This window comes from Cricetulus griseus, chromosome 3, assembly GCF_003668045.3.
Source record: "Cricetulus griseus strain 17A/GY chromosome 3, alternate assembly CriGri-PICRH-1.0, whole genome shotgun sequence".
Lineage (NCBI taxonomy): Eukaryota > Metazoa > Chordata > Mammalia > Rodentia > Cricetidae > Cricetulus > Cricetulus griseus.
In genome coordinates, this window is record NC_048596.1 from 243,232,144 (window position 1) to 243,256,553 (window position 24,410).

Below are 24,410 nucleotides of genomic sequence, written 5' to 3' on the forward strand. Positions count from 1 at the left end.
AGCAGATCAGTATAAATGAGTCAAAGCAGAGTGAATTCTATAGTTTAAATGTTGTTTTCTGGCTTAAATTCACTATATTGAACTCTAGACATGGAAATTTCTTAGAAAGAAGTAGACAAGGCCATTGTCATAAGTGGTACAATCATGCCATTTTTTTCTTTGAGAGCTGTCCCAGAATCTTGGAGCTAAAGGTTATCTATTCTCTCCATCCTGTATACATCTAAGGAAAGAACAACTGTGAAAAGTTATACATCACTCTGACCCAGTCACTTGAGGAAGCAAATTGGAGAGTAGGGATTGCAGCTGGGATTTATTAACCTAATTTTACGTTTTGTTTTTTTTTTTTTTTAAAAAAGACAGGTAGGCACTAAACACTAGTGGGCTTAATAACCTTATTAAATCTATTATTCACAAATTAAAATGTGATATCATTGCAAGTGATTAACCCTGTCATTATTATGCTCATATGTTTAAACAAATAACCACAGAGTTGGCCATTTGAGTTATGTGTGATAGAAGCATCAGTTCTCCAACTGTGGCCCATGGTAGCTAGGCCCCTTTTAGGGACCCACAAGGTAAAATCTATTTCACAGCAGTCTTAAACAGAATTTGTGTCTGCCATGTAGTCATTGTATTAGTTTATCAAAAGCAGCAGGAGCTAAAACTGGCAACATGTGAGGGTGAAACCCTGAAGCAGCCAATTACAAACATAGTCATTGTGATTTTCATTTCCACAACTCCAGGCTTAAAACATAAGGGGTTCCTCTTACTTCAAAATGTCACCTGCGCCTTACAGAAGCTTCTCAGTTTCAGGAGGTCCCATTTATTAATTTCCCACCTCAGTGTCTGTACTGCTAGTGAAAAAAATAAATGTCACCTGTGTGACTTGAGATTTGGCTTGGTGGATAAAGTGCTTGCCTAGCAATCACAAAGCCCTGGGTCTGATCTGCTGTTCCACATAAACTGGGCGTGGTGGCACATACCTGTGATTGTGGCATCAAATAGATCAGAAGTTCAAAGTCATCTTTGGCCGTATGGTGATTTCAAGACCATCCTGAGACATATGGGACCATGTCTCAAAAGCAAAAGCAGAAGCACCTATGAAACTGTAAAAATGTACTATTTCATTCCTTTTATCATTTAATCTGAAAAAAATACACATATGACTGAGGACTTCTGCTGTATAATGAAGTGTTGGTGTCTAAAGGAAAATCATAGATGTAGGTAAGCTGAAAGCTGAATTTTCTTTCAGAGAATCCCATTTCTTTTGAAAAAATGAATATATATTGCTGGGTATGTGGCACATGCCTTTAATCTCAGAACTCAAGAATCAGAGATAAGGAAATCTCTGTGTGTTCAAGGCTAGCTGGTCTCCAGAGATACTTAAAGAAACCTAGACTCAAAATAAAATAAAATAAAATACAAAAGAAAAATGACTATATAATAAACTTTGATTTTCAGACTTTGATGTATGGCAAATATTTTATCTATAATGAATTAAATGAGCAGGTCACTTTAAAGAAAATATCTAACATTATTAGCTGCTAATCATAAAATTTTAACTTCAAAGAAAAAACTTAATTACAGAAAATTTGTATTTCCTCCTATGAGTTTGACAGAGGCCCACTATTTATGTTTGCTCTAATGGGATACACAACAATATTAAGAAATAAAATTACTCAAACTTATATCATGAAATGCACTAATATTTAGAATATTTTTAGAATTCAGTGAGTCAGTTTTTTTCCAAATGACCAGGTTATACTGCATAAATTCTTAGTAGAGATAAAAGATTCACTGAAAGTACAAAATACACCAATACATTTTAATGTGATAAGGTACAAAAGGTTCACTGATATAATTTCAGATTACACATTTCACTTGATAAACCAGTAAGAAACTACCGGTTGTTAAGTGTTGATGTAAAATCTAAAACATTTATCCACAGTTATCTACAATACACGATAAAATGTAACTCTGTTTTCCAGCTATAAGTACATGAGGCCAGAGTTTCTTCAACACTTTCCCAAAACAATATAACATAATGACTGGATGTGGAAGCAATGAATCCTAGCTATTTTCTACTAAGCTAGCCATGAAAGACATTTGTGAGCATATAAAACAAATAGAAGTTACACCAACATGTAATGAATTGATTATTGTTATTTAAACAGAATTAATAAGTAAATGTTTATTCAAATGTCTTCACAAATAGTGACTAGTCTAATGCATGCATACCAACAACTCTATGCAGGGTCCTCAATAAATTTAAAAGTGTAAGTGATTCTCATGTCAAAACTTGGAGAACTCTGCTCTAAGGCAGGAGTGAAACAAAGAAACAGTGGGGACAGGGATTGAGACAAGACCCATTTGTGATCTAGGAGCAGACGACTGAGAAGGGACAGCTCCCCAGACCAGAAAAGTATTTAGAAGGGCTTAGGTAAAGAAAGGGCTTCTGAGGAAGTGACCATCAACCTAATGCTGTTACAGGAAGAGGAAGGTGAGGATACAGGATGAGCAGAGTGAGCATGACAGTGGATGCTGAGAGTCACTGAGCCCCGGCAGTACTGCAGGATGAGGTGGGAGGCCAGGCTGCTTGGAGAGTGGGGTCAGGAGGTGAGCAGATGGACTGAGTGTTGGTACAAAACAAAGTGAATGCGAGCTGGAGGGGAATCATAAATCAGACAGACTTTTTAAATGAGAAATTCTGAAGCATTCTTGTAGTGATAGCATGATCTGAAAAACAGAAAGAAGAAGAAAGCTAGAAATGAAACCCTAACAAAGGCAAGAAGAGTCAGAATCTAGACACACAGAAGCACCAGCTTTGGGCTGGAAAAATCACCTATAGAATGTATGGCTCCAACTGCATGGACTGTCCCTAACACATCCTGCAAATCCTCGCATCTCCAATGTCTTTCCCAAACCTCCACTTATTTGTAAATTTTTGCTTCTTAATTATTCAGAATATGAATACATTCTGATTTACAAAAGGTTACTGTTAGTAAAAAATAAATGTCCCCCTTCATGTGCTCTAATTACATTCCCTCCCAGAACAAAGTGCTGAGATCAATTGGTATAGTGCAATTCCATCCATATGCTTTCCAGGTAATTCCCATGCTGACATTTGTACTTAATTAAGTAAGTGTACTGTTACAATTTCCCCCATAATGATATGTTGTGTATAATATACTAAAAGTTATTTTACTTTAACAATACTTTGAACCTCTTTTATCCTTTTTAATAGTGCACAGTGTTTCATGGCATGGTTCCTTTCTTCTGTGGGCATTCAACTTATTTTCAGAGTCTCATTATTCCCAATAGCACTGCAGTGAACATTCTGTACTGCCACTTTATAAATGCATACAAAGATTTCTATAGGGAAACTGTTGAATCAAAATGTGTGCATTATTAATTTCATGAGCCTTCCAAATTGGGCTAATTAATATTCTCACAGCTAATGTGTGAGAACATGTTTCCCCACATTTTGACAATAAGTATATTGTCATTTCTTTTTAGTTTTCATCCAATCTAACAATATTTCACAGTTGTCCAAATTTTCAGTCTCCTGTTTACTAGGGGGTGTGGGAATGTAAGCATCTCTCCATAAACATCTGCACTAACTTGGGTGAGGCACCCACTGATTGCCACCCCCATTTGTTACTCCCTGCTATGTGTCAACTCTCACTGCTCAGCAATCAAGTATCTCCTGGTAGCCTCTTCCTATTTGACTGCATGACGCTTGCTGAGCTTCTGTTGTGTGCTCAATGCCAGCATCACCTGACTTACCATGGCTGTTTACTGATCATCTTCCAACCCACCATCCAGACAGAGCATCTCAAAGACTGAAATCACACAGCTTCATTTTGTAGCCTTAGTGCCTGGTGCAATATTCAGCACATAGTGGGTACTCAACAAAAGAAATCCCAACCTAGGAATAGAGAGATGGGTTAGTGGTTAATAGTGAAGATTGCTTTTGCAGAGAACTTAAGTTTAGTTCCCAGCCCCAATATTAGGCATCTCATGGCTGTCTTTAACTCCAGCTCCAAGAGACCCAATGCCCTCTTCTGGACTCTAAGGGCACTGCACTCACATGCATATGCTTACACATAGACACATGAACATACGCAAAATTGAGCATAATTATAAAAATAAAGCTTAAAAAGAATCGCCAGCCCAGTTCATTATATCACTTTACAGCTGCAGAATGATTTACAGTCATACAGCTCCTTCATATACATTTCTCAGATTGTCCAAATCAAACCAGATTTGCAGGAATTAACATTTCAAGCAAAATGATAGGACATGGGTAGAGGAGCATAAACAGGCTGAATTGAATTACCAGCTGCATAATGAGAGTTGTGCCAAAGTCAATCAGCATCTCTTTAACCCTTGGACTTCCATGTGTGTCTTCTAAGCAATTTTGTGCAAGAATTAGCAACATTCAGTCAACTAGATCAAACAATCAGCATGAAAATAGATGCCAACAAATTGGAGGACATTAGTTTAAAAGACAAATACTAATTCAATAACCAAGTATAAGAAATAAAGGAAAGGGTATAATTATTAAGGGGTGAATCTGGTCAATATCAGGCAAATTAAACCTCTCTTTGAAATTTTATAGAGAATGGTGTGGTTTTTCAACCTACAGAGAGAAACGGGAAAAGAGAGAGACCAGCCTGACTCTTCAGAGGAACAGTGAAAAGAGAGTGGGTGTGGGCCAAGCTTGTCTCTTAAAGGGACCTTTTGCACCTGCACAGAGCCAGAATACTGCTTGCCATGTGCACAGGGGTGACACACTGCCAGGTCCACTAGGGGTAGGGCCAAGGTGTAACTGGATGCTAACAACTATTCTATGAATACTAATTCTACAAGAAGACAGAGATCATTAAGCGTCTTAGTTAGGGTTTCCTTTTTTTAAGATTTTTTGTTGTTGTTTTCCGAGACAGAGTTTCTCTGTGTAGCTTTGGAGCCTATCCAGGCACTCTCTCTGGAAACCAGGCTGGCCTCGAACTCACCGAGATCCGCCTGCCTCTGCCTCCCGAGTGCTGGGATTAAAGACATGCGCCACCAACGCTGGGCTTTAGTTAGGGTTTCAATTGCTGTGAAAGAACCCCATGAACATAGGAACTTTTTTCTCCTTCTTTTATTCTTCGTGTCTTTCACATCATGCATCTCTAACCCATTCATCTCCCTATTCCTTCATAACCACCCTCTGCCATTACAACCTCCCCCACAAAATAAAATTTAAGAGAAAAAAAGGGAAGAAAAATCAATCTTGTCATGGAAATTGTAGTGTGACACAGTGAGTCACACAGTAAACACTTTTGTTCATACATCTTTACTTGCAAGTGTTCCTTGCAGAGAGTCATTGGTCTGGTTTGATCTGGTTTCTGCTACACTATTGATGCTGGGCCCTCACTGGAACTCCTCTTGGTTGTTCTGTTGTCGCCCTGTGTTATAGAAATCCTGCAGCTTTGTGTCCACAGGACCAGTCCCTTCACATGCTCCAGCAGATCACAGATGGGGTGGATATCGAGGTAGACCAACTCATAACTCAGGTTTTGGAACTAGATACTTGCAGGGATGCTCAGCCTCATCCTCACCAGGCTGAGCTTTCCTTAATTGTCCTAGTGAGTTCACCCCTTGCAGTGACAAGCAAGTGCCACGGACCACCCCAGCCAGGTATGGGAGTCCCTAGGAGAGGGTCCTCAAAGAATAGGTGGGTAAGGATTCAGCAGTGACAAACAGAAACAAACATAGAGACAGTTTGAAATCTGAATGTATTTTGCAGTTCTCAAACAAGGTTTTTTATAGAGATACTTTTCAGGGGATGTTTTTGCTAAACAAACCCAAACATATGACATTATTGTTACTTGGCACAGTGATGTAGAACTCCAGAACACAGAATCATCCAGGGTTAATCAAAACACAAAATTGTACTTGATTAATCAAAACATAGGACTGTCCTTGATTAACATAGGCTAACTGCATATTTCTTAAATCAAAATAATATATTTTTATAGCCAGTTATTGTTTAGCATCTATTACCTGTTCTTGTGAGTATTTGAAATATTGAGCCATTTTAACTCTTTCTTATTAAAAGCTTTCTTTGCCAGACACTTAAGCCCACTCTGGATGACACATGTACAGCCATATGAAATTTTGTTGTTGGGAAAGTTTTTAGTATTTGTACTTAAATGAATGATGTTAATGATTTGGAATGCACTAGTCATGGCTAGTGACCCCCATCTCAGAGGTTGGTTTCTTAGCTATTTCTTTTGTTTAAAATCTCAGCATAGGATTTTAGGAACATTTCATTAATGTGAAAAAAAGGAATAGAAGAACAAACGAAATTGCCACAAGAATCACAGTCCAATATTTTTCTCTGGCTGAGAGTTCCACAACCATTTCCAGGAGACCTCCTTCTTTTGAAGTTATCCCCTCAGTCTGTGGAACTTGTCACACAGAATCTACTGGATTTGATGTGACAAGCAAGGGAAAGGGTAGGGCCAGTTCTGCTTTCATGTCCTCAGGGTTGATCTTCCACATAAGCTCTACTGTGTTGCCCAGGCATGAAGTACAGGCCTCTCTCCTGAGTGCTGCAACAGATGAGGGGAAGCCTTATGATCTCCTAGCCAGCTCTCTAACCTGCCTCAGGCAGGTAGGGGCCCCAGGAAGAGTTGGAGTGGTTGAAGGACATGAGTGATAAAGATGCAGGCCTCATATATTAATTTATCAGGGAAAAAATGTAATGTATAAAAACGTTTTCCAGGACATACCAAATGAGTCTTGCTTGTAACTCAACACATTTGATTTGTCATAATGACCTCTGATGAACAGCTAACACTTTGGGGAAGTTGTTGCTGCCCTGCTCTAAGTAGTTCTACTTAAGTCAATACAAGGTTATTTTCATAAATAGACCTGACCTACCTACATTATTCTTGAAGCTCATTCTTGAGTTTACTTTGTTTTGCTTGATTTTTTCATTAACATGTTTCATATAGTATATTTTGATCACAATTTCCTCTCCCCCAACTCATCCCAAGTTCTTCCCACCTCCTTACTCACACAACTTTATATGTATTCTGTCTCTCTCTCAGAAATAAAAAATCAGAAAACAAAGAAGCAAAATGAAACAAAACAAAAACATGCCACAAAACTAAAAATCAAAATTAACAGGCAAAAGACCAATAAAGCAGAAAAAAATGACAAAACAAGCCCAAATGAAGCAAAAAGTACTTTTGAGTTTGTTTTGTGTTGGCCAACCACTCCTGGGCATTGGGACTGCCCTGGTGTATGATTGATATACCCAGTGACACTCATTGGAGAAAACAAAACAGTCATTGTAGTCTAGCCTCATCATGGTTAGCACCCTGGAATTCTCAAATTGTCTCACTAACACAAGTTCAACTCTCCCTGCATAAAGAAAACTCCCCCATCAGCAACCTTAACTCACAGGCATCTCAGAATATGCTTTCACCCCCTCCCTGCTCCATACTGACAAGATTCTTGGGAAATTAAATTCCTAAAGTTTATGAGGGAAATTATTTATTGAAAGAAGACAGTACTGCTGGTTATTTAGAATACTCCCAGCACTTAGTGTAAGACTTTAATCCTAAAATTATAGATGCTGCTTTTAGTAAAAAATGTTAATGAATCTATCAGCCATCAGCAAAGATCGACTGTATCTCTAAGACTAATAGCCATGTTATTTACTCTCCATGAGCTGAAAATGCCATGAGCAAAACAATATTTCGGTACATAAATTTCATTTTTAGAATTATTAAAAATAAATTTATGACTAGATGTTGGTAACAATTACTTTCCTGAAGAAAATGAGCACTCTTTATTGACCGAGACATTATTTTAGCATTGAACTCACATCTAATGTCCACTTCCCATATGTTTTCACAAAATATAATAAAGTAGTCAAAGCAGAAGGCATAAACCACACAATATTCACTTCAGACTTCTGGCTGAGTGAGCAGCTTGAAAACAAGCACTTTCTTGTCTCCTCGCAAAGCTTTAGACCAAGAACAGTAAATGAATTCATCCACAAGGACAAAGATTGTAGGAAAAATCAACAGCCAGCGAGTGTGGGCAGCCAGAAAGAAACACAACAAATAGGGAACCAACGGTAGATTCGGAAGCGCTGCATCCCAAGCAGGTCAGAGGGAATGCCCGCCAGCAACCTCAGTTTACTGGGTAAAATCCCTGAGGACTGGAGGATTATATATACAGGGTGCTGGGAAAAGGAAGGCGAATGCTAAAAGCAGAAATATTGGTGTGCAGGTGACTGAAAAGGCAGCTTTTCTGACCCCTTAACTCTACACAGGTGGGGATCTGTGCTACCTGGGAGAGAGACCAGAGTTTTGTCCTTCAGAGAGGCTGCAGTCAGTGGCCTCTGGACCAGGAGACTCCTGTACTCAACCATGCTATCAGCAATCAAGCAAATAATCTTACAACTACAGACCAGACAAACAATGTGAACAGACCCAGAGGAGAGTGCCAAAGCCACTGAGAGCCAATGTTCTAGTTACATCTCTGTTGCTGTGACAAAACACCCAGCAACAAGCAAGGGGAGAAAAGGGTCACATTTGCTGACAGTTCCAGATTACCATCCCCCACTGTGGGAAAGAGGTGACAGAAACTCAGAGCTGCTTGTTATGCCACACTCCCAGTTAGGAGCAGAGAGAAATCAAAGCCTGTGTGGGTGGGGTGCTGCTTGTTTGTTTTCTCTACTCTACCCATTTTTTATTTAAATTAAAAACAAGATTGTTTTACATGACAATCCCAGTTCCCTCTCCCTCTCCTACTCCCCCGCCCCCCACTAACACCCTACCTATTCCATACCATTTCTGCTTCCCACGGAGGGTGAGGCCTTCCATGAGGGATCTTCAGAGCCTGCAAGGGTAAGGCCTTCCATGAGAGATTTTCAGAGTCTGCCATATCCTTTGGGATAGAGCCTACGTACTCCCCCTTGTATCTAGGCCGAAGGAGTATCCCTCTATGTGGAATGGACTCCCAAAGTTGATTCCTATGCTAGAGATAAGTACTGATCTACTACAAGAGGCCCCATAGATTTCCGAGGCCTCCACACTGACACCCACGTTCAGGGGGTCTTGATCAGTCCTATGCTGGTTTTCCAGCTATCATTCTGGGGACCATGAGCTTCCCCCTTGTCAAGTCAGCTGTTTCTGTGGGTTTCACCAGCCTGGTCTTGAGCCCTGTGCTCATGATTCCTCCTTCTCTGCAAATGGATTCCAGTTCAGTATTTAGCTGTGGGTGTCTGCTTCTACTTCCATCAGCTGGTGGATGAAGGCTCTAGTATGGCATATAAGTTAGTCGTCAATCTCATTATCAAGGGAGGGCATTTAAGGTAGCCTCTTCACTGTTGCTTAGATTGTTAGTTGGTGTCATCCTTGTAGATATCTGGACATTTCCCTAGTGCCTGATTTCTCTTTAAACCTATAATGGCTCCCTCTATTAGGGTATCTTTTATCTTGCTCTCCTCTATTTTTCCTCAACTCTCCTGCTCCCTCATGTCCTCCTCATCCCTTCTCTTCTCCCCTTCTCATTCTCCTAGCTCCTTGTCCCCTCCCCCATGCTCCCAATTTGCTCAGGATATCTTGTCCCTTTCCCCTTCTCTAGGGGACCATGTATGCCCTCCTTGTTTCCTAGCTTCTCTGTTGGTGTGGACTGTAGGCTGGTAATCCTGTGCTCTATGTCTAAAATCCATATATGAGTGAGTGTATACCATTTTTGTCTTTTCTGTGACTGGGTTACCCCACTCAGGATGGATTCTTCTAGTTTCATCCATTTGCCTTTGAATTTCAAGATTCCATTTTTTCTCACTGAGTAGTACTCCATTATGTAAATGTACCACATTTTCTCTATCCATTCTTCAGTTGAGGGGCATTCTAGGTTGCTTCAACGTTCTAGCTATTACAAATAATGCTTCTATGAACATAGTTTAACAAATGTCCTTGTTGCAGGAATGTGCTTCTTTTGGGTATATTCCTAAGAGTGGAATTGCTGGATCTTGTGGTAGACTGATTCCCGTTTTCCTGAAGAATCGGCATACTGATTTCCAAAGTGGCTGTACAAGTTTGGACTCCCACCAGCAATGGAGGAGTGTTCCCCTTTCTCTACACCCTCTCCAGCATAAACTGTCATTGGTGTTTTTGATTTTAGCCATTCTGACTGGAATAAGATGGCATCTCAGAGTTGTTTTGATTTGCATTTCCCTGATGGCTAAGGATGTTGAACACTTATGTTCACTTATGTGTCTTTCAGCCATTATTGGTTCCTCTATTGAGAATTCTCTATTTAGTTCTGTACTCTACTTTTTAATTGGATTATTTGGTGTTTTGGAAACTACTTCTTGAGTTCTTTGTAAATTTTGGAGATCAACCCTCTGTCAGATCCGGGGTTGGTGAATATCTTTTCCCATTCTGTGGGCTGCCATTTTATCTTGTTGATTGTGTCTTTTGCCTTACAGAACCTTCTCAGTTTCAGGAGGTCCCATTTATTGATTGTCATTCTCAGTGTCTGTGCTACTGGTGTTATGTTCAGGAAGTGGTCTCCTGTACCAATTTGTTCAAGGGTACTTCCCAGGTTCAGTGTGGCTGGATTTATGTTGAAGCCTTTGATCCATTTGGACTTAAGTTTTGTTTTCTCTACTCTTATGCTATTCAAGACCTTGTGTCTAGAGGTTAGTGTCACCCACAATGGCTGAGGCTTCTCATATCAGTTAACTTAACTAAGAGAATAGCTCACAGGCATGTGCATAGGCCTACTGAATACAGACAGTCCCTCAGACTCCACCAGCTCATCATATAGCTAAAACCACACACCTCGAGAACATTTGGCAATCCATTACCAGTTGACTAGTATGTAGGAGGCTTCAATGTTCCAATACAATCAAGCAACCCAAGATCATCAGACATCTGACAAAATCTCAAACATGGAAGGGAGAGGGAAGGGACTAAAAGGGAAATTTATTTTTTTATTTCTATTTTTTTTATTTCTTGAGATTTTTAAATTTTTGTTGTTTTTTTTTTTTTGAGACAGGGTTTTTCTGTGGCTTTGGAGGCTGTCCTGGAACTTGATCTTGTAGACCAGGCTGGTCTCGAATTCACAGAGATCCTCCTGCCTCTGCCTCCTGAGTGCTGGGATTAAAGGGTGTGCCACCACTGCCCATCGAGATTTTTAAATTTTTAATTCATGTGTGGGAGTGTTTTGCCTGCATATATGTCTGTGTGCTGTGTAACAGAAGTGCCTGGGGAGGCCAGGAAAGGACATCACATCCTTTGGAATTGGAATTACAAGAAATTTTATGCTGCCATATGTGTGCTAAAAACTGAACCCAGGTCTTCTAGAAAAGCAATCATTGCTCTTATCTAGCAAGCCATATCTCTACCACCAGAAAAACTTTTTTTAAATTGATAATAGATTCTTCTCTAATACAATACATCCTGTCCACAGTTTTCCCTCCCTCCACTCCTCCCTCCTACCGCCTATCTCCCATCTCCCCCAGATCCACTCCCCTTTTGTTTCCTTCAGAAAAAAAGAACTCTAGTATCATACTTAGCAAAATAACTACAATTCATAACTACAATTAGCATCTTCAGAAAGATAAGATACTAAAGCCTTAAAATGAGAACATAAAAAATTAAAGGACTATTTAGTGAACAAACTACTTCTACATTATGCCAGTAACATTGATTTATAGTAGGGTTGGAAGATAAAGTTGAGAATATCGTTCTTTAAAAATGAAAAAAGGCAAAGAGATAAAAATAGGGCAGAAAAAAAACTGGGACAATGAGAATACCAGTTCAGATGAGCCATTATCTGAAAAATGTTCTAGGAGACACAGAAGGAGATGGGACTATCATCTCTGAAATAATTCAAAAATATGTCTCAGAACTGCATAACATGAATCTTGAATTGAAAGGTCTTTTAAATGTCTGACATTGTAAATGGAAAGAAATCTGCACCAAGTCTGCTGTCCAAACACTTCAGAACAGTTGAAACAAAGTGATACTCCAGGTTTCTAAAACACCAAGGCACAATGGCTTCATACATACAATGGCCAGAAACTCATGAGTAAATTCCATCAACCATCTAAGGAGAATTATCATAATCTGGAACTCTATAGTCATCTGTTCTAAGTATCAGTCATACAACAAAATACTCTAGACTTAGTGGCTTAAAACAAAAACATTTAAAAAAATCTCACAATTTTGAGAGTTGGGAATTCAGGTAGAGCTTAGCTGGCCAGTTTTTTTGTCTCTATAAATGATGACCATGGGTACTTAATAGGATACATCAAATGGTTATGCTGGGAAGAAAGATCCAAGACAGCTTCGTTTGTAGCACCAAAATTTTACTGAATTCCCCCATTTTTTCACATAGAGCTCTTTTTTTATTTTTATTTATTTTTTATATATTTGAAATACAAACAAGACTGAATTACCTGACGATCCTAGTTCCCTTCTCCCTCCCTTCCTTCTCTACCACCCCCCAACTAAAATCCCACCTGTCATATGTCCTTTCTTCTAATCTACACCTCACTCAAAATTTCTGCTCCTTCATGACCTCTGCATCCTTCCTTTTCTTCCCTTCTCACTCTCATAGCTTCCTCCCCCTCTTCCCATGTTCTCAATTTGCTCAGAGGATGGTGACCCTTTCCCCTTCTCCAAGGGACAAAGTTTGTCTCATTTAGGGTCTTCTTTGTTTACTAGTATCTCTGACAGTGTGGATTGTAGGATGTTAATCCCTTACTCTATGTCTAAAACCCACACATGAGTGAGTACATATCATGTTTGTCTTTTTGTGACTGGGTTACCTCACTCAGGATGGTTTCTTCAAGTTCCATCCATTTTCCTGCAAATTTCAAGATTCCATTGTTTTTTTTTTGCTGAGTAGTACTCCATTGTGTAAATGTACCACATTTTCTCTATCCATTCTTTGGTTGAGGGGCATCTAGGCTGCTTCCAGTTTCTGGCTATTACAAATAATGCTGCTATGAACATGGTTGAACAGATGTCCTTGTTGTATGAATGTGCTTCTTCTGAGTATATGCCTAGGAGTGGAATTTCTGGATCTTGTGGTAGACTCATTCCCATTTCATAGAGCTCTTTTTATAGACTATAACTTTTATAATTTCTTCCTACCAACCACTCCAAGGTACCTCACCTTGCTCTCTTTCAAATTTAATATATATGTAAATTTAATATATATATGTATATATATATATATATATATATATATATATAATCTGTTTTATAAGGCTGTGTAAGACTACATGCACATGTATGATCTCTGGCTGACCACATGGTATTAGATATTAGGTAACCAATTGGGGTGCCCTTCCCTGGGAAAGATTACTTATCTTCATCTCAACATTCCCTAGGTACCTGTAATTCTTTGTCTAGGGTTGAGGTCCCATGAGATTTCCTCCAACCATATTAGCATGTCCATTTGTGTCATTATTGATTGGGTCTTGTTTAGGTTACCATGTTGATGGGACTTCATGAGTATAGCCTCTCTGACATTTCTAGGAGACATAATCTCACAGCAAACTTCCCATTTTTCTGGCTCTTATAATCTTTCTACCTCTATTCTATAATGTTTCCTGAACTTTAGGTTCAGGAATTATGTTACAGATATATCAGTAGAAACTGGGTACCATGTGAACTTTTGTTCTCTTAACTTTGATCATTTGTGGCTTTTTGTAAGTCTCCACCTGTTGAAAGGACAAGTTTCTTTAATGAAGGGTAAAAACTTATCTGTGGGCACAAGAATAAATATTTGGTACAAAATTAGGAATTATGTTGTCTCAGTGAAGTGATGGTTGTCAGTTCTCTTCCAAGATCTATGACTTCATTACCCTGTGTTCCAGTACCAGACATGATTTCTTTTATGTTAAGGAGACATTAATAAAAGACCTTAGAGAGTTGTGGTTACCACCAAGTTATGCATGCCACTATTGTGCACTTAGGGTTATCATGCCATCCTGGTCATTGTTGTGGTTCATATACATCATAGTTGGGTAGGAGTACTGGTTGATTCCCTCACTTGGAAGATGATATAGCAACATCTGATACTGCAGAAGTTGGTATTCATGAAGGAGACTTGAAAGTCAGACCCAGCTCAGGTCATCTGGGTCCCAAGTATGACAAGTATGTGTCTCCAGCAATAAGGACTTACCTTTTATCTCTGGAAGGCAACCAAAGGCAACAGTAACAACCTATAATATTTTTGGGGTCTCTTGGATAATCTTGACAAATAACTCAAAAGAGATCTTTTACCTGGTGTTTGGGTTTTGTTAGATAGTATACGGCTCTTTAGGGGGAGAATTGTCATCCCAGATGGAATATTATTTTAAACCACCTATGTACATGTAGAAACAGATTTATATGTATTATATCCAATTTAGGTAGATAGTAATATGATTTTAATGACTTGTTTTAGATCTCTTTACTGTACTTTATCTTCCTTCTGTAGTCATCTCTCTCCCCTTCCCCAATTAAAGTGCCACCCCCATTTTTCTTAATTCCTCCTTGAAATCAATTGTACCTTGTCATTCCCCTCTCCAATCCTCTTCCCCAATACATGATCTCTGTATACTTTTCAGGCTTCTGTACTTACTTCAGTATACATACTCCCTCAGATGAAAGAGAATGTGCAATGTTTATCTTTCTGGGTCTTGGTCACCTCACCCAATGTGATTTCTTTTTCTAGTTCATCCATTTACCTGAAAATTTCAGTTTTCTTTACAAATGAGTAATATTCTATAGTGCTGATGTACCACATTTCATTATCCACTCATCAACTGAAGGACATTTCAGTTGTTTCTATTTCCAAGTTGTCATGAATAGAGTAGCAATGAATGTAGCTGGGCAAGTCTGTGTGGAATAAGATACCCTAGGAATATGCTGAGAAGTTGTATAGCTGGGTTATGTAATATATTTATTTTTAGCTTCTTGAAAGTTCTTCACATTGCTTTCCAAAGTGGCTGGACCAGTTTGCAATACCACCAACAATTAATGAGGGTTCCCTTTCCCCTCACACCTTCTCTAGCACTTACTATCTGTTGCTTGGTTGGTCTTTGAGCACAATATTAAAAAAGACTGGGATAGTGAGCAGCCCTGTCTCTTTTCTGATTTCAGTGGGGTTGCTTGAGTTTTTCACCATTAAGGATGATGTTGGCTATAAGTTTGTCACATGTATCTTTTATTACATTGAGGAATGCTCCCTCCAGTCCTACTCTCCCTAGGATTTTTATTGTGAAGGCATATTGGATTTTGTCAAAGGTATTTTTCTACAGTTATTGAAATGAGCATATAATTTTGTCTTTCAGCCCACTTTGTGGTTTATTACATTTAATGAATTTAGTATGTTCAACCATCCCTGCATCTCTAGGATAAAGCCAGCTTGGTCACGATGGACAATATTTCTGATGTATGTTTATATTCAATTTGTAACTTTCTATTGAGCATTGTTTAATACATTTCATCAGAAATTTTGACCTATAATTTGGAGAGGGTTGTTTTTGTTGTGTTTTGTTTTTGTTGGTAGTGGTGATGGTGGTGGTGGTGGTGGAGGCGGCAGTGGTGGTGATAGTGGTTTTGTGGTGCTGTTGATGTTATTTGTTTTTGGTTTTGTTTGCTGAGAGGTGGAGAAGTAGTGTATTTATCTGGTTTTTTTGTATTAATATAAAACTGGATTCATAGGAGTTTGCGACTGCTCCTTCTGTTTACTTTCTTCTTCTATATTTCTTTCTTCTCTTTTATAATGGTTAAGAAGTATTGTTTGTAGGGCTTCCTGAATGCTGCTTCCAATGCATTCTGAAAGTCCAAACATGATTCATATTTACATTTCTGAAGGATTTGAAACAGTTGGCAAGTTCCCTAATACAATGAATATGATTTCCATAATGTTTGAAAATAAAGGATGATTATATGTAAGGCTGTTAAATAGGAACTTATGAAAATGGAGTATTTTAAGAGTGATAGAATATTTATGAGTTAAATTATCATTCATTAATTTATATATAGTCTTGTTTCAAAAAATTTTAGGAAATCTATAAAATTAGAGGCAATATAACATTAAGTTACACTCAAATTAAATTAAAAATTTTGGCAAAATAAAATAGAAAAATCAAAGATAATACAAAAGGGAGCCAAGAAAATTGCTTAAAATGTCTATAATTATAACCCAATACTGTTGTCAAATTTGTCTCCAAGCGATGTGTCCATTAATATTAGACTCAGCTCCAAGTTGGAGAGACTTAACATGAGTTTACTTTCCTCACACAGAAAAGCTCGGAGACATTCAGTTTAGGACTAGAGTTGAAGCTCAATTCCACTCAGTCTCCCAGGGGACATGGGCTCCTCCAGCTCACTCCTCTCCCTTTCCATAGTCCAAGACAGCAACATTCCTATTTTGAGGAGCAGAATGGAGGTAGGGAATGAGGAAAGAAAGAGCAAGAGTTACCTTCCAAGTATTTCCTAATGAAGATTACTAGAAATTGCCACTGTGCACTTCTAGTTCTATTGCATCAATCAGGGACTAGTGACACAGACACTAGGCACAAGGGAAACAGGGAAATAGACTCATAATTCTATGTGGACATGCGTGCTTCTACAAGCTCTGCAACACACATTTGTATACAGAAGAGAGCAGACCCAAGGCAAAAGCATCTTCCACAGCATCACAGCAGCCAAGAAAGGGAGTGTGTTCCACTTTCAAATAATAGAATGGTAAAGATGAATGATTACTGAAGAAATTGCAGCAACTCTTGGTGGAAAGATTAGAAAGGTATGGCTTTGCCAGGCTCTGTAGTAAAGCAAAACTTTGATTATCATCAACAATACCCTTCCCATAAGGGTTTGCCTTTAGTCAACCCAACAATACATTCACAGTGTAACGAAATGGTGTCTTTGAAGCTTGTATTTGCTGAATTTATTTTTATTGAATTTCTAAAATCACCACAGAAATTTTAATGTCATCATTGAGTATCTTAATATTGAATATATGTTTATATGTTTGTTGCAGAATTGAAGAAAAATCTATTTACCATCGTTTGAGGAAAAGAAACCATTGCAATCACAGGGACTACCAGAGTATCTCCAGAAATGGTGTGTAGCCTGTCACTTATGTCTTCACCAAAGCACCTGTAAGAATTGACTTTATTTGGAAGTACCACTAAAATTAGCATCAGACAACCAGAACATTCCCAGAACATTGCCCTTTCTGGGAATAGTGCTCTGGCCTTCCAGCCATTTACACACAGAAAAGGGAACAGGATGGAGACAAGGGAATATAGAGGCCAGATCAGTCACCCAACAGTGAAAACAGTTCTAGTAATTCTAAGCCAAACTGAGGGATACAGGGCTCAAGAAATATGACCTAAATGAGCCTCACTTAAACAAGGGCAAACCAAGGTCACTGCAAAAGCTCCACTCTGCCCAGTGGTGCGTTCTTCCACATTTCTGCAGAGGTCAGAGTTTTAAGCTTTACTCATGTGAGTTTCTACCCTCTACATTGGACTAGGAGGTAGTATACTGCTTCAAAATGTCCATAAGACCCTTTCTTAAGAAGCCATAGCCTGGATAATGCCATGAGTTACCATCTCCCACTGACTAAAGATATGAAGAAATTATCCAAGATGCATAAGTTTTAACTAACTGAGTTACCTACAAACAACGTATTTCTTAAGTATTCTACATGAAATAATACCCCACTTTTCTAAGAATGACAAAGATGTTTTAGCCAGTAAATAATAGATGGCATTTACTGAGCTCCCACCAAATGTTGAAAAACATATTTCAGTATAAGTTTGTGTATTCATATATATTTCAGTTAATCCTTTCCACAATAAACACTGTCAGCAGGTATTATTATATTTCCTTAGAATTAAGGTAGCATTGATTGCAATCACTCTGAGATTGTTACAGCAGAAATGGGAAAGGAAACTTACAATGTACACACTAACTATAGTACTCAACTCAATTACCCAATATGTTAAAACATTTTTCTCAGAATGAGGAAAGTACAAGGCTATCCATCTTGCTGCAGCTCAGAAAAGGGAGACATGGACAGGTCAAGAGCTCTATCCCAGGTCACAAAGAAGGTCATGCCTCCACTGCCCTGCCATCTGCAATGATCTATAGAGAAAGGTTAGCCTTGCTCTACTTGTGAACACAACTAGTAGGGAGTGGACAGTGCACATAGAAGCTTCTTGTGAATCCCTGTAGATACAAACCCTTTCTTGCACTTCTCTGCTTTGGTGAGAGGCTCAAAGAGCCCTCAGTGCTACAGTGACTCCCTTCCAATACAGACTGGGAAAAAGCAGAGGCTCATTTCTATGGAATATTATACAACTTTAGGAAATTATGTCTAATAATCTATTATTAAACCAGAAAGATAAACAATAGACGGAAATAATTAGACCATGAAATTAGATATTATAGCTCAATTTTTACCACACTTTGAAAACTAAATAGGGGAAGGCTATATCTAAGAAGAAAGATTAGTAGGGCATGCCCTAAGATGTTTGTTTGAAAAATTTATAGTGATTATTTTTTTCTTCCTTCCAACTCTTCTTTTCTGAAATGTTTTACTTTTGTATGCAAAAACCTAGAGAGAAATTGAGTCCAGAAAGAATAATGGGATGAAGGTATGCAGTTAAGGGAGGGTGGTTGTTAATCCTGAAATCCACAAGAGAGAAAATAGTTCTACAATTCTGAGCCAAATTTGAAGCAAGTTTTAATTGAATAGTGGCCAAGAAGATGGAGACTGGCCAGGTCTACCCTTGGGTTCCCAGGGAATGGCCATGAGTCACGTTTTGCAGAAGTTCAAAAAGGCAAAACCCATAATTCACTGCATTTCTCATCAGGTCCAATCAGGGGCAAGCATACACCCTGATATATTTCCTGCCTGTGTGTACCTCCTGCCTATATGTGATCAAGCACATCCAGTATAGTTCACTCAAACAACTTGTATAGGAGTAAAACCATATTATTTCCTAAGTACTACAGCTTCTATCATTCCAGGAAGTTATCTTTTCATTGGGCAAGTGGGGCTTACCTGTAAACACTGGGTCTTACAGTGACAAGCAATCTGACTCTTCAGGCATGCACACCAAAATTGTCCTCTGTGTGTGTGACCTCAGAGCCAACGTTTCTACTTTTCAGAAGACCCAGATATACTAACATTGCTTTCCCACCCAAAATCTGATCGTCTTTCATAAAAACTACGAAGATCAGAGGGAGATATTCCAAAAAGTACCCCTGGCAACAAAGAGTAGCCAGTTGTCCTTGTGTGTACTGCTGTCTTAACAACATACATTTCTTTAAAATCCGGTTGTCCACAGCAAAAGGCAATGGGGAGGTAGGAAGAGGGACTCATAACAAAGAAATGCATGGTGAATTCAGTGGAAAATCTCAGCTTCTGTCAGTCCAGTGAATAGGAGCTGGGGGGGCTCTTTTTCTTCAATTTACATTCCTCAGAATTATACAAATGTTCAACTTGTCTAGCATTATTGCTTCTTTGAATATGCTTCTCATCAGATCTTCTAAGAAAGTAATTCTAAAAGGGTATTTTTAGTTTCCCATAGTTACCATTATCTAATGCCCTGGTTTTATTCTCCAGCTCCTCTTCCTATTTTCTGTTGCTTTTCCTTGCTGTGCATTTTCTTTTGATATTATGCAGCGTGTAACCTGACTGCCCACACCAAGTTATTTCAATTACTCCCTAAGGTTTTTATTAGATATAGGAAAAGTCAGCTTTCCACATTCTGCATATTTATGGCTACATTTACTTTTCAGAAGCAGCAAGAAAGATAAAAGGGGGAAGAAATAGTTGAATGGAATATTAAAGAGTTTCTTTTAAATTGTATAATAAGAATTAAAGAAACAGCTCCTATTTTCATCTTGACTGCCGTACAAAAGATCTTTTCAGTGTCTGCCAATACGTACAGAGCCTTTTAGAATGTGAAGGGTGGGAGTCACTGTGATTCTGGGAATAGTGCTTTGATGAGAGGCTTAGTAAGCAACAGCCCCACCCCATCTTCTCTATCATCAGAAAGGAGAGGGTCTCCAGTGGCCCTTTCTACTCCAACCTGCTGGAACAAACAGGTCAAGAGGTGGCCAATGCACTGTAAAGAACAGAATCAGAGTGCTGTGTGTTGGCTTGTCCCTCACCTTACCTCTCAGAGATGGGAAGTGAGATCCAAGGGCCAAAGAACAGAGTCATCTCCCTCTAGTTACCTCACAAACCTTTCCTTGAAAAATAAAATAGAACTGGCTTTGGGATTGGAACTCGGAAGTGATATCAGAATCTCACCTGGGGAGTCCTGGATGACAAGCCAGCTTGAGTGGGTCATCTTCACTCCATTCTCTCTTGGACAGACATCATACCCAAAGTTACCATGGTAGGGGTGAGGACTTGGCTTGACTTCTGCAACCCTAGCTTCCCACCATGTTATTATTGTGCAAGTATCACAAAGCATGGGACCTGTTTGACCCAGATAGGCAACCATATATATGTAAGAGAGATACCATAAATGTACTTGCGTGCCACAGGGCTTGGTGTAGAGAGGTGGGCAGCTGGAGGATCAAGAGACACAACTTCCAAAACATTCCTAAACATCTATCAGCAGCACACCATTTAAACAGCGGCTGCCAGACCCATTGGTACCATTCTTTATTCAGTCCTTTTAAATCAGTCACATTTTCAATGTCGAAGATTCTCAAACAAACATAGCAAATAAATGTAAAAGACACATGTCAATGATAAGAGCTGGGGTTCTCAAAGATGGGACAGTAGTACATGGACTAGGCACTCAGGTCCCTATAGACAATGATGGGCAGGAAGGGAACAGCAATGCAAGGGGGCAGCAGATGGGTCTGAAAACAGAAGTGACTCCCTCTGGGAATAAGAGGCTGGGCGGGAGAGGGATGAGAAATGACAGAAACTAACAATGGCAAGTCTAAGACTGCAAACAGGAGCTAAGGTGTGGAAAAGAGAGATAAGCTGACTAGGAAAGGAGTCCTTGTGGGGTGGGAAAGTCCTTGGGCTACACCATGCCAGGGCTGGGAAGGAAGAGGGTTATTCCTCAGCATTCCCCTGGCACTGGAGGCAGACTAGAGAGATGAGCACTGAATCGTGGAGGATGGTGAGGCCAAAAGGAGGTGGGGCTGAAGAATACCCTTGGCTGCATGAGCTCTGTACCATGCTGAGGGCTGAAGCTTAATAAATTGGAGGAGAATTGAGCTTGAGATGTCACTGTCTCCAGCAAAGAGCTCATTCCTCAAAGACTATACCGTCAGGAGGTAATTAGTACACAGCTGTGGAGGCTGTCATAGAAACTGTGGTACCATAAACCACCTGCCATACCCATATTACCGTACTCCACTCCTCTGATCTGGGTGTTCATTAGTCCCCAGGACTCATGTTTAGGGAGGATACAGAAAACAGTAGATTCGGTCCTCTATCTCTTTGTCTGATTTCATGCTTTCACCCACACCCAAGAAAGCCAACCGCTCCATCACACAGGTTCTTTGTCAGTGCTGAAGTTGAGCTTTCATGGACTTAGGATTGGGTCATTTGCTTTAAGTCTAGCTCCCAGCTGGACAGGAATCAGAAGGCATGTGAGGCCAGTAACAATATGTTTAATACTCACCTTAGTTAGTATTGCTAAGCAAGGACTTGCCCATAAAACACTTTTTCTTTAACCTAAAAGCTCTGAAGTGAATTTTAACCTTTGGAGAGGATTAAAGCATGGACAGTGGTCCTTTACAACTAGAGTACAGTCATTTTTTCCCTTTAATACAGTGGTTCTCAACATTCCAAATGCTGCAACCCTTTAATACATTTCCTCATGTTGTGGTGACCTCTAACCATGAAATTATTTTCATTGCTACTTCATAACTGTAATTTTGCTACTGTTCTGAATCATACTGTAAATAGCTGTGTTTTCCAAGGGTCTGAGACCCCCAAAGTAGTTGAGACTCACATGTTGAGACCACTGCTTTAAAATATCAAGGACAAGAACCATTTTGAGATAGCTCCCCATACTTGCTAAGATGGCCATTATCCAAAAAACAAAAAACAAACAAAAAAAACCCCTAATGACAAGTATTGGCTAGAACATGGAGAAGTTAGAATTATGTATTATTGGAGGGAATGTAAAGTCTTCTCTCTGTTATAGAAGGCAGCATGATAATTCCTTTAACTATGAAAACTTGAATTACTGTATGATTGACCATCCCATTTATGAATATTTATCCAAGGTAATTAAGAGCAGGGTCTCAAAGAGGTGCTGGCATTACCTTCTTCATTATATCATCATTCATAACGTCCAAGACGTGGAACAAGGCTAAAGGTCCACCAGCATGTAAATGGATAGAGAAAATATAATGTGTAAATGCAATACAATACTACTCAGACTTTGAGGAAGAAGGAAATCCTGTCTTACCCAACAACACAAATGAACCGTGAAGCAGAGGCTTCTATGAAGCATCTAAAGTATTCAGACTCAAAAAAAAGCAAAGAGCAATTTGTTGTTTACCCAGGACCAATGGGGGTGATATAAAGCATATTTTAAGTAAATAGAAGTCCATAAGTCATCTTCTGAAATAAATAAGACTCCTTTGCTTTAAGAAAACAATCATTAGTCCTGAGCCTCAAATGCCTACCACTACAGCTCACAGCCTACAGAGAAAAGCACTCTGTGGGTTTATGGGATACTCATGGACCCTCCTTATAGATGCCAAGCTTGGCAAACGCTTTGTACTGACAATCTTCCTCATTTTGCGTAAGCACCTGGGTTAGAAGGCTTTGCTTGCAGAAATGCTAAAATATTTAAGACATGTTTTTCCATGAGATAAAGCTTCTTACCACACAGGGAAAGGGGTTCCCTCCCTGTGCACCCACTACAGAGAAAGTGGAGAGCAGAATCCCTGTGAAAAGCCTAGATTAGTCACCACAGACTGTAAACTGTTAAAAGTTTGCTTTTGCAGCTTCACCCACCTACTGTACCCACCGGGCTCCTTGCTGCAAAGCTAATATGGTTATAAACCTCTCATGTTCTCTGCCAGCACCACAAATACCACACTCTGAACAAACTTAATTTGGCATGTTTCTTGTTCTGGGTTTGGTGAAACCCTCTGGGGAATGTGAATGCATGGGAAGAGACCCAGAGAAGCTAGGGAATGAAGCAAAAGCCAGGCCAGCCTGGGAAATGTGGACCATGGTCATCAAATGAGCACTGGACATGTGAATCGGACAGTCTTAGTTCAGTCCCCAAAACCAACAATGGAAACAGAGACTTTCACACACACAATGGAACACCTTTACACACTCACACACACACACACACACACACACACACACACACACACACACACACACACACACCACACACACCAGAAAAAATTTAAAAATAAAATGTACATAAGAAAAGCAAACTGTTGGGGAGACGAGGTCAACAGAGTTTGGGGGAGAAAGACTGGATCAGGGAGGAGAAAGAATGTTGTACAATATTCCTTTATACTACTTGAAGATTTGTCACTGTGGTTGATTTATTAAAAAACTAAATGGCCAATAGCTAGACAGGAGGTATAGACAGGACTGCTGGACAGAGAGAACGCTGGAAAGAAAGGGGGAGCCACCAACCAGAGGGAGCAAGACATGCAGGAGGAGAGATGATAGCCATGAGCCATGTGGCAACAAGTAGATGAATGGAAATGGATTAATTTGTGTTATAAGAGCTAGGGCGACAAGCCTAAGCTATAGGCCATTTAGTTTTTTGTTAAACCAATCACACAGTGTAAAGGAACATTTCTCCCTTTTTTTGGTGTTTTTATTTGTGTGTGTGTGTGTGTGTGTGTGTGTGTGTGTGTGTGTGTGTGTGTGTGTGTGTGATATGGTGGCCCAAAGAAAATTACAAATCTACATAAGTGAGAATACCTTAGAGGGGCTGAGAAAGGAGGCCCTAGGTTCAGATGAATGTGGTGGGGGTAGGGGGCAACAGGTGATTTCCCATAGAATTGGAAACTGTCCTTGGCAGCTAGCTATGTGATGGGGACAGCTCAGCAGCACTTGAGAGGCCACTGAACTATGTTCTCCTGGCACACCGATGCCCTTGAGTTAGGGTAGAAAGATAGGGAAATTAGAGGGCTAGGACAAAGAGAAGAGGTGGCTCTGGTGTAACTGCCTGACTGGATAAGAGTCAAGACTTACTACATAGCTCAGCAAATTGCCTACAAGGAGCCAGACTCCTGTTTTTGAGGAAACTTTTTCTCTCTCTGTCTCTGTCTCTGTCTCTGTCTCTGTCTCTGTCTCTCTGTGTCTCTGTCTCTGTCTCTGTCTCTGTCTCTGTCTCTGTCTCTCTCTCT

At 39.5% G+C, this 24,410-nt stretch overlaps 1 protein-coding gene across 1 annotated transcript in view; it reads left to right on the top strand.

Moving 5' to 3' along the window:
- The window catches only part of Aoah (acyloxyacyl hydrolase), a 198,801-nt gene that overhangs the window by 128,642 nt on the left and 45,749 nt on the right, over positions 1 to 24,410 (top strand). Inside the window, exon 13 of the mRNA XM_027409368.2 lies at positions 17,065 to 17,147. Within this exon, the coding sequence (XP_027265169.1) occupies positions 17,065 to 17,147 (83 nt within the window). The remainder of the gene's footprint in view (positions 1 to 17,064; positions 17,148 to 24,410) is intronic.